We start from the raw sequence: 15,105 nt of genomic DNA on the forward strand, positions 1-15,105 counted from the left end.
ACACAGTGGTGAAAAGCAAGTTACTATTTTAGTTCATATTTCAATAAATTAATGAAACAGGCAAGATGTAATATATAGTGTATATACCTGGCTCTGCCTGAAATTTTTCTGGATGAATGTCTCCACATCTTAAATCCTTCTCCTGAACAAGGAGAGCATCTTTGAGTCCTTCTTCAATAGGAATGCACTAGTGTGACTGAGAACAGATTGTGGTCTAATACTTTTCCAATATTATCTGTCCATTGTGAATAAAACACATGATTTCAACTGGGGTTTGCAATGTGTTTTAAATGTTTTCTGTTAAATTGCTCTTACTATGGCCCCTTGTGTCATTCTAGTGCTGCAAAAGATGTGTAAAGCTGCCCCAGCTGTGCATTTGAGAATTCCCCTGGCATAGGGGTTGCATTAGAGGCTTATGTAGAGGACAGTTACCAGAATGGAACCTAGTCCTGGGGCTTGGTTTCCAAGCAGTCCAGCCGTTTGAGGGAGTCACCTTTGCACCTTCTCTTGGATCCTACATTAAGCATAGCTCTGCCAGGACTAAAAGTTTGGGGCAGAAATAGTTGATTTAAAAACAACAACAACAAAAAAACCACTCCTCACCACCACCATCCCACAAATCAGTATTTCCTGTGTTCTCTCTCTCTCTCAAAAAAACAAAACAAACAAAACAAACAACGACACACACACGGAGAGAGAAAAAACCACCTAGGTAATTTATGTAAAACATTTGTTAATAGTGTGTGATCTGTTCACTTAGTCTGACGAGTATACATTTCAGAGATTTATCAAACACTCTAATTATAAAGTAACTCAATCTTAGTCCTGGGATTATTATATTGAAATTAGGGCTGTCAATTAATCACAGTTAATACATGTGATTAATGCAAAAATATTAACTAGATAAAAAATAGTTGCGATTAATCACAGTTTTAATTGCACTGTTAAACAATAATAGAATACCAATTTAAATGTATTATACATATTTTGGATGCTTCCTATATTTTCAAATATACTGATTTCAATTACAACACCGAATAAAGTGTATAGTGCTCACTTGATATTTTTATTACAAATATTTGCACTGGAAAAAGATAAAAGAAATAGTATTTTTTAATCTCACACTTAATTGTGATTTTTTTAAATCATTTGTCAGCCCTAATTGAGATGGGCTTTTCTTTCCTGCCAGGTGAAGTAGGTTCATGTAGTCAATTCAAACTGTTTAAGTTTGCTTAGTTAAGGCAGTTACCAAATCCATTGCAAAAGATATGCAAATGCTGTAAAAGAGGAAACATTTTTATTTTAACATCTTCAGATAGACAGTGATATGTTAATGCTCTTTTTAATGGGTTTACTTATGTCATTCATTTTTTACCCTTCTGTCATCCTTTCTACTACAAGGTACTCCTCTTTTCTAGTCCCAGAGATAGAAAGTACCATTTCCAGCACTAATTTCCATTTCTAATGATCACAAGTACACATGGAAATCACCATAATTAGCAATTTGCCATCCAATAATCCAACTGGACTTGTATTATCATATGTATCAGATGTACTTTTGTCTGAAAATCCACCCCCCCCCCAAGCATCTAGGCTGCTCTTTGAACTGGCCAATAAGATCATTCTAGGCAATATTGGATTTCGGTTGCCAGAACTAGGAAGATTCATTCTCATTAAGTCTTGATATTCCATCATGAGAAGTAATGAGGTTCTTTCTTCAACTACCTGGCCTGAGATCTGGCATAAATGGCAACAGTCAGGAACTATAATTCTGTTGGTCAATTATTATGACAGCTAGATAATCTTTCATGGGTTTTGAAAAATGTGTTTGTGCTCTAAATAAATATTACTTTTCCACTGAATGGCGGTACGAAATAGAAAGGAAGAAAGCATGAAAAGGGTGGGTATAAACCAGATATGCTGTGTGCTAGCAAATAGTCAGAGGGCCAACACTGTTTCTGCTCTTTCCAAAAAGGACACATCTTTTAATTCACTCTGCTGACAAGTAAATGCAACCATCTGGTATGTATGTGTCACAGGGCTGCTTTGCACCAACGGTGCAAAGAAGCCATAAAATTGGCATATCTTATGCCACTCCCATATGAGACTTGTCACGTGTCTGGACCAACGTCATGTGGTTACAGCATCTTATCTGAAATGATCCCTTGTCTGCTCTAATTGCAGTGAGGGCTAGCCTGATTCCTTGTCAGTCCCAGAACTAGGGAAGAATGTGGGTAACTTAATGTCACTTCTGCCAACCTTCCACCAGTCTTGTGCTAAGCACAACTCAGTCAGACTGGAGTACCTGAGCCAATGATTAGATATCGACCTTAGAGATGAGTAAATAGCGGACAAAATTTTCTGTGAATATTTGAGTTCTAAAATGAATTTTAATAATCTACATATTCTACCCTTCCAGGTACACTTTCTATAAATAAAAATGAGAATTTCATGATGTAGTTGAACATGTTTTGTGGTCTGTAAAAGAGGTAAAATTCATCAAATAGATTACCTATTATGAAGTATTCTCTCAAATCTAACAAGACAACCAAAAACCTTAATCTGGACACCCCTGAACTCTAGGATGAAGGCTGGAATCTGAACCTACATTCAGAGCCATATTTGAGAGCCATCTCTGTGATGGGCTACACCAAAAACCCAAGATCGGAATTTCCGGTTGGTCTCAAGTCTGTTTCCAGAGGTAGATGGGTTGATCTTTGTATACCACTACTAAATGATACGCCTTTAAATTGAAAAGAAGAGTATGTTGTTATCGTCAGGTTAGCATTCTACGATTGACAGTGTTATTTTTAGAGGTTACAGTTGGCCCTAGTTTTAGTAAAATGGAGTTTAGATCTGTTGCAGCTGCTCCCCGCTGAAATTTATGGCAACTGTAACTCTGTGAAGTGATTGACGTGACGATTTTACAGTGCAGTTTAGTATTTTAAGAATCAGTTGAAGTGATTCTTCAAATACCATATTGCACAATAAGACTGCCATTTACACTTCTGTAAAGTGAAGTGGTCTGAAAATGCTATTCACTTCACCAGGAAAAAGTTACCACAGACTTTAGACTGTCTTTGAAAATAGCTATGACTGAATAGACAACACATGTTACTCAGTCTCTTCCAACACTTGCGGACTGCAGCCAGTCCTTGCTTCCCATGCCAGGCTATTTGTAATCTGTTTTGTTGAGTGGTTTTGTTACATTAGTAAAATAACTGCTAATTCAGAATAAACAAAATAATTATCACCATTTTATTCCCCCTTTGATGAAACGCAGACATTGCTGCTTAAGACTTGAAAATAACACATTGTTTTAACCATCAGAAAGCCATCAACGCAGCTCTAAGATATATATCAGTAGAGGATACTGCACTGAAAGAAAGAACAGCATAAAACTTCATTTGCTACTGATTTTGCACCTCAGGTCAATGCTTTTCTGCCTGCACAAATGCAAAGTGTGCCCTTGAAAAGTACTACCCAAATATAACCTAATAAATTGAAGGCTGCATTGGAAATTGCTAAAATCCCAATGGCTGCACTTGGGGCAGAGTTTTTACAATTGCATTTAGGTTTGGTATGCTGTATTCTGTCGTCATGACAACACATGTGGATCTCCTATTGACATAATGACAGTGAATATATAAGGAGCCAGCTAATACCATATCAACAGAAGAATCTTGCCTTCAAGAATGACTTCTTGGTAAAAACCTCCCCATATTCCTAACCTACAAGGTGATCACAGATGCTGATTAAGAAAATGAATACAAGGCAAAAAGTCTAGGAAAGGTACTTAGGTAACAATATCTGTGAAGTGTCAATATTAGCTACAAATTAAAATACTGGTATTGACTGGAAACAAGTGAATGTTTTACCACTGGACCTTTTTAGGTGAAAAATATATATAGCAACAAATTTTGTTTTAAATAATAGCAGACTCAAGCTCCTCCAAAATGCCTTGCAAACTACAGCAATGAATTATTTATTAGCTTGGGTGCTTAATTGACGTTTAGCTCAATTATCCAATCTACAAAATTTGGCTTGACACCTTAAGAGAACAGTAAGATTCTTTTTCCTTTCACGGTTTCTTGTATTTCCTCATTCTAGTTTGGCTGGAATTACTGTGAGAACAGCCTCTCTAGCTTTGTTTTTGTGATTCTGATTCCAAATCCTGGCCCACATTCAGAAGAATAAAAAAACCTACAAAAGACTTAAAAAAAAAAAAGAGGAAAGGAAGAGGTGGAATATTAATTCAATATATTAATCTTCAAAACAAAAATAGCGATCTTCGGATGAAATTTCAGAGGACAGTTTCCATTTTGTCTCAACCAATTAAATCCAGCCTGACTCACACCACAACATATCACTTAGACCAAGCGCTTAGAAGAACTCTGAAAAGGATTAGACATTAATATGGACAACAACAACATCCATGTTTACATTAGGAAGGATAAGTATTGATAATCCCTTATGCTTTAGGGTATAAATCAATCACTATCTACCTGGAATAAGGAGGAAATTTCCCGTAAGGTCAGGTTATCCCACAGTTCTCCATTAAGGGAATTTTATATCTTCTGAAACATCTAGTACTGGTTCGAGTGCTAGTGTGGGATTCCAGATACTAGTGTTCAGTTTCCGGTTCTGCCACAGACTTCCTATATGATCTTGGGCAAGGTAATTAGTCTTTCTGGGCCTCAGTTCCCCAGCTGTAAAATGGAGATAAAAGATACTTCCCCCTCTCTCAGAGGTGTTGTGAGGATAAATACACTCAAGACTGTGAAGTGCTCAGATGCTACAATGACAGGAGCCATATAAGTACTTTAGACAGAACACTATATGAGATAGGACAATAGCCTAGCTATACCACTGGTCTGATCCAGTACGCCCGTTACTGGGTCCCTATATGCCTAATTTCTCTAGTTTTGTAAATGTTAAAAAACAGCTTTGAAGACATGATTAAAGCATTTTACAGCCCCAGGAAGCAGAGATCCTTTGAGACTCTAGACCAATATTTGTTTCTCCCTAACAAATCAAGCCGTTCAGTTTAAAACAACATATGACACTTTCTAAATTATTCTTAAAGTGTAGGCATCAATTAATAAATGGAAAACCATGAGTCAGCCACAATATTTTGGAATTAAATTGATGAGAAACACTTCCAAATAAACTACTCAAGTTGCTGATTAATAATGGGAAGCTAATGAGAATGGAAAACATGTGCCTACAGGACCGAGCCATCTTTCCCACAGCAATTTACACCCATTGATGGTTTTACAAATAAGGCAATCAAGGAATATAATGCAGAAACTTCTCTACTTTCAGTTGCTTAAAAAAAGCAATCATAATTATTTACTGCTTTAGTAACCCCAAGTGCTAAATGCAGTCAGAACTGAACACATTAACACCTTAACTAGAAGAGAAGAAAATAAACTATTTAATATCTGTACATCTTAAATTAAGAACATGCTCAAGAAGGTGGTCTATGGATTATGTTACTCATTAATGCTGAGTGTTGGATGACAAGCACAACTAACAACCATACCACTGAATTTTTCACACTCTGTAATAAGCGCTCATGTTGTTCGGCTATGGCCAAAGCAGCTGAGTGAACCTTCTGATAGATCGCCTCCCCATCTCTTGTCTGAAAGATGAATAGTCCTTCCCCAGTGTCACACATCCTGCCAAAGCGAGAACAGAAATGATCCAAATGTGAGGTTTTCATTTGTTCAGGGTGATTTGTAAAGTATATTTTTGGCAGTACTGCTGTAAAAAAAAAAAGTGGTATCGAAGCAAAAGGTAATAAAAACAAAAAATGATTGTTTGCAGTACAACACATGGATTTAGATACAACTTCATAAACATATATACAAACCATGAGAACAGGATATGATGATTACTCATCATTATCAACAACATACGGGCCAGATTCTCCAACTCATATTCATGGAGTAGTATTTACTTATGCACATAATTGCTTCTCAATGTAAACATTACAGAATCAAGTCCTTGGTGTATTTCACTCTCAAACTATGTATGCTTGAAAGGGTTTGATTCAGCTGTGAGACTCAGGCCCCTGTCTAGAATCTACAATCTAAATTAAATTATTGCGTATCTGTTTAGATTGATTAAAGATAATACTAGAGATAGGGAAGTGTCGCTTAGAGGAAGCCATGTGCCTGTTTCCAATCAGAAAAGTTACTAAGAAGATAAATGTTACCTCCACATGCACTGGTGGATGTGAACTTTATTTAATTGAGGAGACCAATACGTAAATTTGCTGAGAAAGTCAGTAATTAGGCTTATATTGATTTGCACCATTAGGAGAGCACAAAATTTCCTCGGGGACCTGTGCGAAGCCACCATGCCATTTCTCTTCAGATTTTTTCTCTTTCAGGTCTACAATGAAACATCCATCTTGGCATAAAACATAGGGTTCTAATAGGAACTAAAATAGCATTTTAACACTAATGCCAATGTTTTAAGGCAAAATTCCCCTCTTGCTTTTACATGACAGATCCTGACTCCACTATTTAGCTCTCCATAATTGCACAGAACTCCAGGAAAGTTTTGGGAGCAGAGTCTGCCTTCAACTTGAAACGTTTGTACATGTAGCTAGTAGATCCATTAGTCACTCCTAACTGAATCTTCATGTCATTATGGCTAAGGTAGGTGCTATTAGTGCCCAAGGGTCCAACTTTGTGTTGTACGAGTTACTGGCAGAGTATGAGATTTTCCCCCTTTTTCTTTTAAATCTGTACATCCAGTTCTCCGGGCTCATGTACAGTAATTTATTAAAAATAACTACACAGTAAAAAGTAGAATCAGTGTGCAAAATGTGGAACACCCTCTGTAAGGTTCTGAACAATCTCCACGCTCATTCACTTCAGTGTGAGGTGGGGAAGCTCATTAGTACCACCTAGGATTAGCCCCCCCTATTGCTCCTATATGAAAATGGCTTATAGAACTATAGCAAAGCACTCACCTCCCTGCTTCAAATGTAAACCAGGTTGGGTCTCGTCCATACCGCCGGAGGGCACTTAATGGCCAAGAGATGAGTTTTACTCTGGGATTCTGGATATCCCAAAGACAGATATGCTCAAATGTTATCTGCAAGGTACATTCCCCATGCACCTCTAAATTCGGGGTTGGCATTAAATACACATTAAATCTCTCTGGAAGAAAAACAAATGGTTGGTCTAAAATCTTTAAGTTACATGTTGTAGACATTATATGATTTATGATTACAAAGTCTTATATCCACTTTTAGCAATTACTCCAAGAACAAAAACTCACTTCCCTCAATTGATTGCATTTGTTTCTAAAAATATACTGCATATAGAGTGAAGCCATTTAAGTACCATAAAAACAGTACATAGCACTGGCCTCTAAAAATCCATAAAATGTTATCTACATGATCACTTTTTAAAACAACTGAGATCTGACGCTCTTTGGGGCAAGGGTCTATTTTATTACACATCTGTAAAGGGCCTAATAGAGTCCTGGAATCCAAGGCCAGAAGGGATCATTGTGATTCTGTAGTCTGCTCTTCTGTATAACACAGTCCATAGAATTTCCCCAAAATAATTCCTAGAGCAGATCTTTTAGAAAAAAGTCCCACCTTGATTTAAAAATCACCAGTGATGGAGAATCCACCACGAAACTTGGTAAATTGTTCCAGTGGTTAATTTTCTCTCATCATTAAAAAAATTATGCTTTATTTCCAATCTGAATTTGTCTAGCTTCAGCTTCCAAACACCAAGGGAGAAAGTTCAAGCTCACCAAGGGAGAAAGTTCAAGATGTGGGGCCACAAGGATCAGAGACCATAGAGAAGCCACATAGTGGAATTTAATAGTGCTCTGCATGCTGCACAACTGAACTCTCCAGTGGCCTGCTCTGCAGGAGATTGGAAGGGAGGTGAGATCTGGTATGGCCTGGGAAGTGACTGGAACATTGCTAATGGATCCAGACCTACACAAATCCACTGACAACACATCGTATGGAAGGTTGCAGTAGGCTACAGTTGCTACCCATGGCCTCCAGGAAGAGCTGGGAAACTCTCCAGTGTCCTGGCCCCGGTTGAGATTGCACAGAAGATTCAGAATTCTCTACCCAAATAGGCTTTGATTCCCCAGACAAAGCCTATTTACTCAGACCTTACATTCAGGACATGTGTGTCATTGTGAAGAACTATAGCAATGAACTTCTCTTCTAATAATTATGGTTGTATATAAAAAGTGTCACAAGAATAGTTTAACTGCAGTGTAAGTCTGTGCATTTAATAAGTTTCTTGTCTGTGTTCATGACTGTTTAAGATTTTATATGAACTCAGTTTCGCAAAGAGGATTCCTCAGTCTACTTCTCACAGACTTGGAATTAGCTAAAGCCACTCACCCACTTGTCAAACTGGTTCCTTCTCATTCATCACCTTTTTTATTCGCTTGACTTAGTGCACATATTTTGGATTGAATGAGTAACAATCAGAATCGATAGAGGAAAGTGGCAAGTAAATCTGGAAATTAATATGTTCTTTAATTTCAAGATGGGATGGTATTTTAGAGGTTTAGAATCAGATTCTACACTCTGTTACATTAGTTCTGTGATGGTATAACTCTGTTTAAGTCAGTGGAATTGCACCAAGAGAATGGAATGAAACATAGATTCAGATTTTTAATTCTGAAATCTGGTTTTAAAAAAGCTTGCAGAAATGGTACTAAAGGAATTCCAGGTTTTCTTCGGGTGAGAAGACAACCTAAGCTTTCAAAATTAACTCTTTTAGGTTCAACGAATGGTTAAAAATTTAGCTGATGTTGCATTCTCAGTTATATTTTTAGTGCAAGTCCCTGGACTCAGTAAGAAACAGAAATGGGATGAGCGCTAATTATAAATTCTAATATGTTAACCATACATGGGCATCTGAGAATGTGTGTTTGGCCAGTATACAGACATGAGGGGAAATAAGCTAATAATTAGGGCTGCTTGAAAGGAGGAGAAATTCAAGCCTGTGCTTCTCAAAGAGGAGTGTATTTTCAAAGCGTTTAGGTATATGCATGTGGGCACACACAAGACATTCACAACAGTATTTTGCATGGAGTTAATAAAATTGTGTACACTAATTAAATCATGGAAAGCCCATGTGTGCATACAAGTAGCTGATTTCCGTATGCAAGTGAAGTAATGGAGCTCAGATTATATATGCAATTATTATTTATATGGCAATATTTATTCTTTTTATTTGTGCCTATGAGCCACAGTCATGGACTGGGACCTTATTTGGGTAGGTACCTTCCAAATGCAGAACCAAAAAGCATTCCATGCCTCAGAGAGATTACAATGCACCTAATTTGTCTGAAAAATCTCACTAGAACGTTTCTAAAATCCTAAATCAGAGTGTCAGATTAGCAGAACAGGTTAGTGCTGATAACAACCAAGAATAGTGGTTTTTTTTGTTTTGTTCTGGGGTTTGTTTTTTTGTTTGTTTGTTTTTTGCACCAGGTTGTAAAAGCTTGAGTATATTTCTGGTTTCTATGTGCATGGCCCACACATTTCAGTAACTGAGCCATGCACTCAGGTAGGAATTGTATTCTAAAACTTTCTAAATGCTATAAAGTTCAATATTTCTATACATACCACTCTGCTCCCTTTCTACACCAGATGCCAACAAGTCAGGCTCTCCAAGGCTTATGTCATTAATTTGAGTTCCTAGGCATTCCATCTGCAGCACTTTGCACCACTCATCCGCCTCGAGTTCTGTATAAATGCCCAAAAATCTGTGTGTAGGTACAATATGTTTATAATTTCACAATTAACATTCCAGTATTTTCTCATATACTGTGCCAGTTTACCCACCTGATTCACAAGCAAAAGTTTTGGATGTGTCATCATTAAAATAAATGCCTACAGCATGTTTCTTCGTGCTTTTTGGCAGTCGTAATATATTCTTCACGTTATTGAGCTCTGTGACCTGAAAAAGAGCAATTTGGAGTTCTAATTAGGATCCTTGAATAATGAGTATTGAACGTAGGAGAGAAGAGAAAAACATTAAGCCAAGCTGGAAAAAAACCAAAAAGAATGAGCCCATGAGCACACACAAGGACAAGCCACCTTGACATGAATCAGGCTCAGAGATGAACCTGAAGATTCTAAATGATGTAGCCACATTGACACTTCCACACTGCCTCATATTCTGTCTGCATGTAAGCTCCGGTGAAACCCAATAAAAACCAGGATTTAAACCACAGGGATGGTGGAATCATCTCTTCAGCATTCACACCAGTGGGGAAACACCTATAAGAAGTACATGGGAAAGAGCAAACAGGTGCCCCAGAAGTAGCAACAGGACCAAGAGAAAAGGTTTCACTTGATCCATTCACTTAGAGGGTGAAACCGATTCTGTTACGACTTGCTCTATGGAAGAGTAAACACTAGGGTAGGTGAAATTTTCCATCTAAAACTATTTTTGATGGAAAATTAGTTTTTCAACAGAAGTGTCCACTTTCCTTGTAGGCCTGTAATAGCAGAGGGCTGGACACAATGACCACAAAGGTCCCTTCCAGTCCTATGTCTTACATTCTTTGAACATTTTCAATTTTTTGGTCACAAATACAAAAACCTGAAAACCAAACATTTAAGTCCTCCCCACCCCTCACAAATATGGTTTTCAGTATTTTTTAGCCAGAGATTTCCAGGCTTCGGAAAATCAAAACTTTTTCAGTTTTTGTCAACCAGTTTTCATTTTTTCAATGCAAAGTTGATTCCCTCCCACGTGGAAATCTTCCATTTTCTGTCCAGCTCTAGTAGATAGCTTCAGCAGACGACAGGTGATTTTTAACATTTCTACACAAAGATCCCTACTTTTCAGCCTAGACTAGGACTTTGCTCTAAGATTTTAACAAAAAAGAGCCTAAAATTTGGCTCAGTGGTTACTGTTGGTTGCTTTGCACTATTAACACTCAGGCAAGTGGCTAAATATGGAATCAGGAGACCAAATTTTAGACATCTGTTTTGGAAAGTCTTGGCCTTACACCTCAATATTTTCATTGCCAAAGTAGCCATCTGAACATGAACGTCAGCCACTCCCTCCACTGGTGCATTTTTTTTTTTTTTGATAATTTCATTGGAAAAAGGAAGGACATTGCTGCTAGACCTGTCCTCTCCAAAAACAGCTTGCACTATCATTGTCCAGGTTTTCCTAGTTCTCTGAATATTACTGAAAGGGTACTGTAACATTGAGCAACATTACATCCCAGTGGAAAATTTCACTTGCTTTTACCATTGTGGGTGGGTTCTCTACAGTACTGAAAACTAAAAGGCATTACAATCTATTTATAAAGAAGCGAGAGACAAATATCCTAATGAGCCTTAGGCTCCCACTGACCCTGTCTGACCCAGTTCCTCCTCAAAGCAGTTCTATTGCATGTTCCCTTCTGGCAAGCGAGAGAGAGAGAGAGAGAGAGAGATGGGGAGAGACAGAGAACAGCTCTAGAGGAGGAAAATCTTTTAAAGCTAACCTCTCCTGAAGAAGAATGGGGCAAAGGAGCAAAGTGATGGGTGCATTATGAGCAGCCTCCAAAATAAAAAAAAGCAATGCATTGGCTGCCACCTGTGTCTGGACTCACACTTCACTGAGAAAAGAAAAGGAGTACTTGTGGCACGTCTCTAAGGTGCCGCAAGTACTCCTTTTCTTTTTGCAAATACAGACTAACATGGCTGCTACTCTGAAACTTCATTGAGAAGCAGCAGAAAGTCAGGAGAGGGCCATTACACAAACACTAAGCCAGCTGCTAAGTCTCACCACCAGGTGGCCGAGTTTGGAACTCAAACTTTCTTGCCTATGGGTTTTAGAATCAATCTTAACATTGCTTTAAACAGGATAACATAATTGTGCTTAATTTGCATGATCTCTTCCCATTTTTACAGGGAAGACTATGGCAAGAGAGCCCATGATGGAAGAGCATTCCCGATGCTAACAAGACACTAACAAACATTGTGATAAAAATGAAAAATCTGTTAATATCTATCCCGATCTCACCTCATCACATTACAGGTGAACTGCAAATTGTCAACTGCCAAGTTCAACTTCTAATATTTCCTTCTCGCCCCCAAGGAAAGAATTTAATAGCATGAGAGAAACAGTAGACATTTCCTTTTTTAGGACCAATGTCTCCCTCTCTCACTCACAATGAATAGTACTTTACTCTCTCTGAGTAATTCCTCTGAAGAAAATGGAACTAATGTTGGAGTAAATTATTACTCATGTTGAATAGGGAATGGTAGAATCAGACCCGTAATAGTTTGCTACAGTATTACAGAGAATGCACTACTCTGCCATTTAGCACACAGTGTTAGATGGAACACAGGGAAGAGCCTGCTTCCTGAAGTCATTAAGCTTGCTTTAGTTCCCCCATTGTTCACAACCACAACATAGAAGGAGTGCAAGATTGGTGCGATTTTTCTGGCCACACAGAGATTGTATTATAGCTCCTTCCCTACCTGTGCGCTAAGATCTGTGTGAATAGCATTGCTCTACTTTGTAGAATTCCCTTCACAAACTCCAATTCCTGGGCACTTCCCTAAACTGATGTTAGTGGGTGTTTTTTGTCTGTAGAATTTGAATCCATGATCACAAAAAGGTGAAATAACCTAATTCACTAATATGGCGTCTCTGAAACAATTTAGCCTTCATCTTGTGGTTGGTAGAGGACCAGACCATGGAGAAAGACTGGTGCCAGAAGCTGGTATATGCATTCTTCCAATGATTTACATTAGACTTGACGCATCCAGAGCAAAGCTTTCCAAAATAAAGGCCAGATTCTGCTATCTGTACTCATGCTGAGCAGTACCTTACAAATCAATGGTATTACCTGCAGAATAATGTACTATTTAATGTGGATGAGGGTTTCATAATGGGACATATGATGATTCACAGTGGTTTCTCTAATGTATATTAACAATAATATCAATATAAGCACTGTGCCCTCATGCTTTAAGCAGTGGTGGGCAACCTGTGGACCATCAGGGTAATCCGCTGGCAGGCTACGAGACAGTGTTTTTGTTGACCGTCCGCAGGCACGGCCACCCACAGCTCCCAGTTGCCATGCTTCGCTGATCCCTGCCAATGGAAGCTGCAGGAAGCAGTGTGGGATGGCCGCCGCTTCCTGCAGCTCCCATTGAATGGGAATGGTAAACCATGGCCACTGGGAGCTGCGGGCGGCCGTGCCTGTGGATGGTCAGTGTAAACACAGTCTCACAACCCGCCAGCGGAATACCCTGATGGGCCATGTGCGGGCTGCAGGTTCCCACCACCACTTTAGAGAATAAGGAGCTCTCTGTTCCCATCTGTTGTTGAACAGGAGAAAGAATGGCCCCAGAGCTGCTTCATTTGCATAAGCTATTTACCTAGAACTCAGGAGGCATGTCCCAGGGGAAGGAGCTCTCTGTCCCCATCTATTGGTGAACAGGGAAAGTATGGTTGCAGAGAAAGCTTCATTTTCTTAATCTTTCTACCAGTAATTCCTCCAGTCACACTTTGGGAGCCACCAAATTGCCCACAAAAATTGAGTAGTGGAACTGAACTGACAAAGAAGAGAGGGGAACTCTATCTTGTGTCATGGAGTGCATCCAAAATGGCAAGGACTTTGCTCAAGGGACTTATATGCTAGTGGTTCCCTGCTCTTGAGGATCCTGTACCACTGAGAGAACTTTTTGCTGAAGCCACAAAATACAACACCAGAGCTACCATGGAAGAATCCAATGCCTGCAGATTGGATGCGCGATTTCAGCCTTCATCATCTTAAATGGGACTTAGCATATACTTACCATTAAAACATGTGCTTAAATGCTTTGGTAGATTGGGGTTCAAAAGTCTCTCTCCCATAGGCCTTCTGAAGGTAGCAAGAAACACTGTAGTCAGGTGACTAAGCTTTTAGAAGCTTCAAATGGAATTCTTTTTAATGTAAATATTGAAGCTCTTTGAGAGAACCGTGTATAAATTTAAACACGGGTTTTCGGTTGTTCAGCATATCATGACTATGGAGTTTGGGAGGAATATACAATTGAAGAAGGGGCGAAAAAGTACTGACATTATCAATTCATCTCAAAGGTCACGCAGTTATGAAGAACTAGTGTGGTAATCCAAAAGGCAGAACAACACATTTCAATAGTAATTTAGTACACTCCAATTCATGCTTGAAATGCCAAAGTTCATCCATTTGAACAGCAAAATTTATTTTCATTTGGTTCATTTTTCCTTTCACATTTGCTCTTTATGAGCGTACTGTGTCACAAAGCAAAGAAGACTATCTATACTATTCTCTCTCTCATCACAGTTGCCTTCAGAGTGCCCATACTGATTCAATTTGCTTTAACAGTTATCAAGAAACACTAATCCTAATGAACAAAATAAATTCTTCTTCACACCAACATTAGATCAGAGGAGAAAAATATATGGAATACATAATGGCCTGGTTAGTAGAAAGTTTATTTTGAAGGCTTTCAGATGTGCCTTCTGCTGGTCATGCATGGGGTAAATTTCACCCTTTAGGACAAATCTTGGAAATATTGATGTCAGTCTCATTTAAATCTATGGCAAAGTTCCTACTAAGATTTATCAGATATTATACTGAAGGAAAAACCCATAGTTATAACTGAAGTTAGATAGTAAACAAAAATGTAGAAAGATTAGCACCATAGATAAAATTAATCAAACAGCTACCAAACTTTAGAGCAAACTGCACTGGAAACTTAGTTCGGGGGGAGGCATTTCACACAGTGTGGTCTTTCTGAAATCCTTTACTTGTAGCTATGAACATTTTCTGATGATATTTGGTTTTGCAAATCTGAACAGGCTGTGGTAGAAACATTACCCTGTGTGCTGTGATAGATAGATGATCCACAATTTTGACCTTTGGTCCTGGTCCAAACATCTATGATAATGTGCACATCATTCCTTCTCTTCCCAGCTGGCTTCAACGCAAATTCTTTTTTGGTGCAAGGCTTCATAAACACAATAAGAGAAATAACTTGACAAAACCAACCACTATGGGTGTCATTTTGACCGTGAATTACATGAATGATTTGATGAGAAGTATTAAACCAGCAACATC

The 15,105-nt window shown here is 38.5% G+C and overlaps 1 protein-coding gene across 6 annotated transcripts in view; it reads right to left on the reverse strand.

Annotated features, from left to right (window-relative positions):
- DOK5 (docking protein 5) overlaps window positions 1-15,105 on the reverse strand; it is a 92,046-nt gene that overhangs the window by 14,778 nt on the left and 62,163 nt on the right. For 4 of the 6 annotated variants that reach the window (XR_012154670.1, XR_012154671.1, XM_073309327.1 and 1 more), the window contains exons 3-6: window positions 9,851-9,965; window positions 9,632-9,751; window positions 6,986-7,175; window positions 5,546-5,681 (exon numbers count right to left, since the gene is read on the reverse strand). Coding sequence is in view for 3 of the 6 variants with exons in the window: in XM_073309327.1 (XP_073165428.1) it covers window positions 5,546-5,681; window positions 6,986-7,175; window positions 9,632-9,751; window positions 9,851-9,965 (561 nt within the window). In the remaining 3 variants the exon portion in view is untranslated. Of the gene's footprint in view, window positions 1-87; window positions 5,682-6,985; window positions 7,176-9,631; window positions 9,772-9,850; window positions 9,966-15,105 lie in introns of those variants that run through there. The other 2 variants (XR_012154669.1, XM_073309329.1) reach the window with 2 other exon arrangements.

Source organism: Lepidochelys kempii, chromosome 13 (genome assembly GCF_965140265.1).
Source record: "Lepidochelys kempii isolate rLepKem1 chromosome 13, rLepKem1.hap2, whole genome shotgun sequence".
In the NCBI taxonomy this organism is placed as follows: Eukaryota; Metazoa; Chordata; order Testudines; family Cheloniidae; genus Lepidochelys; species Lepidochelys kempii.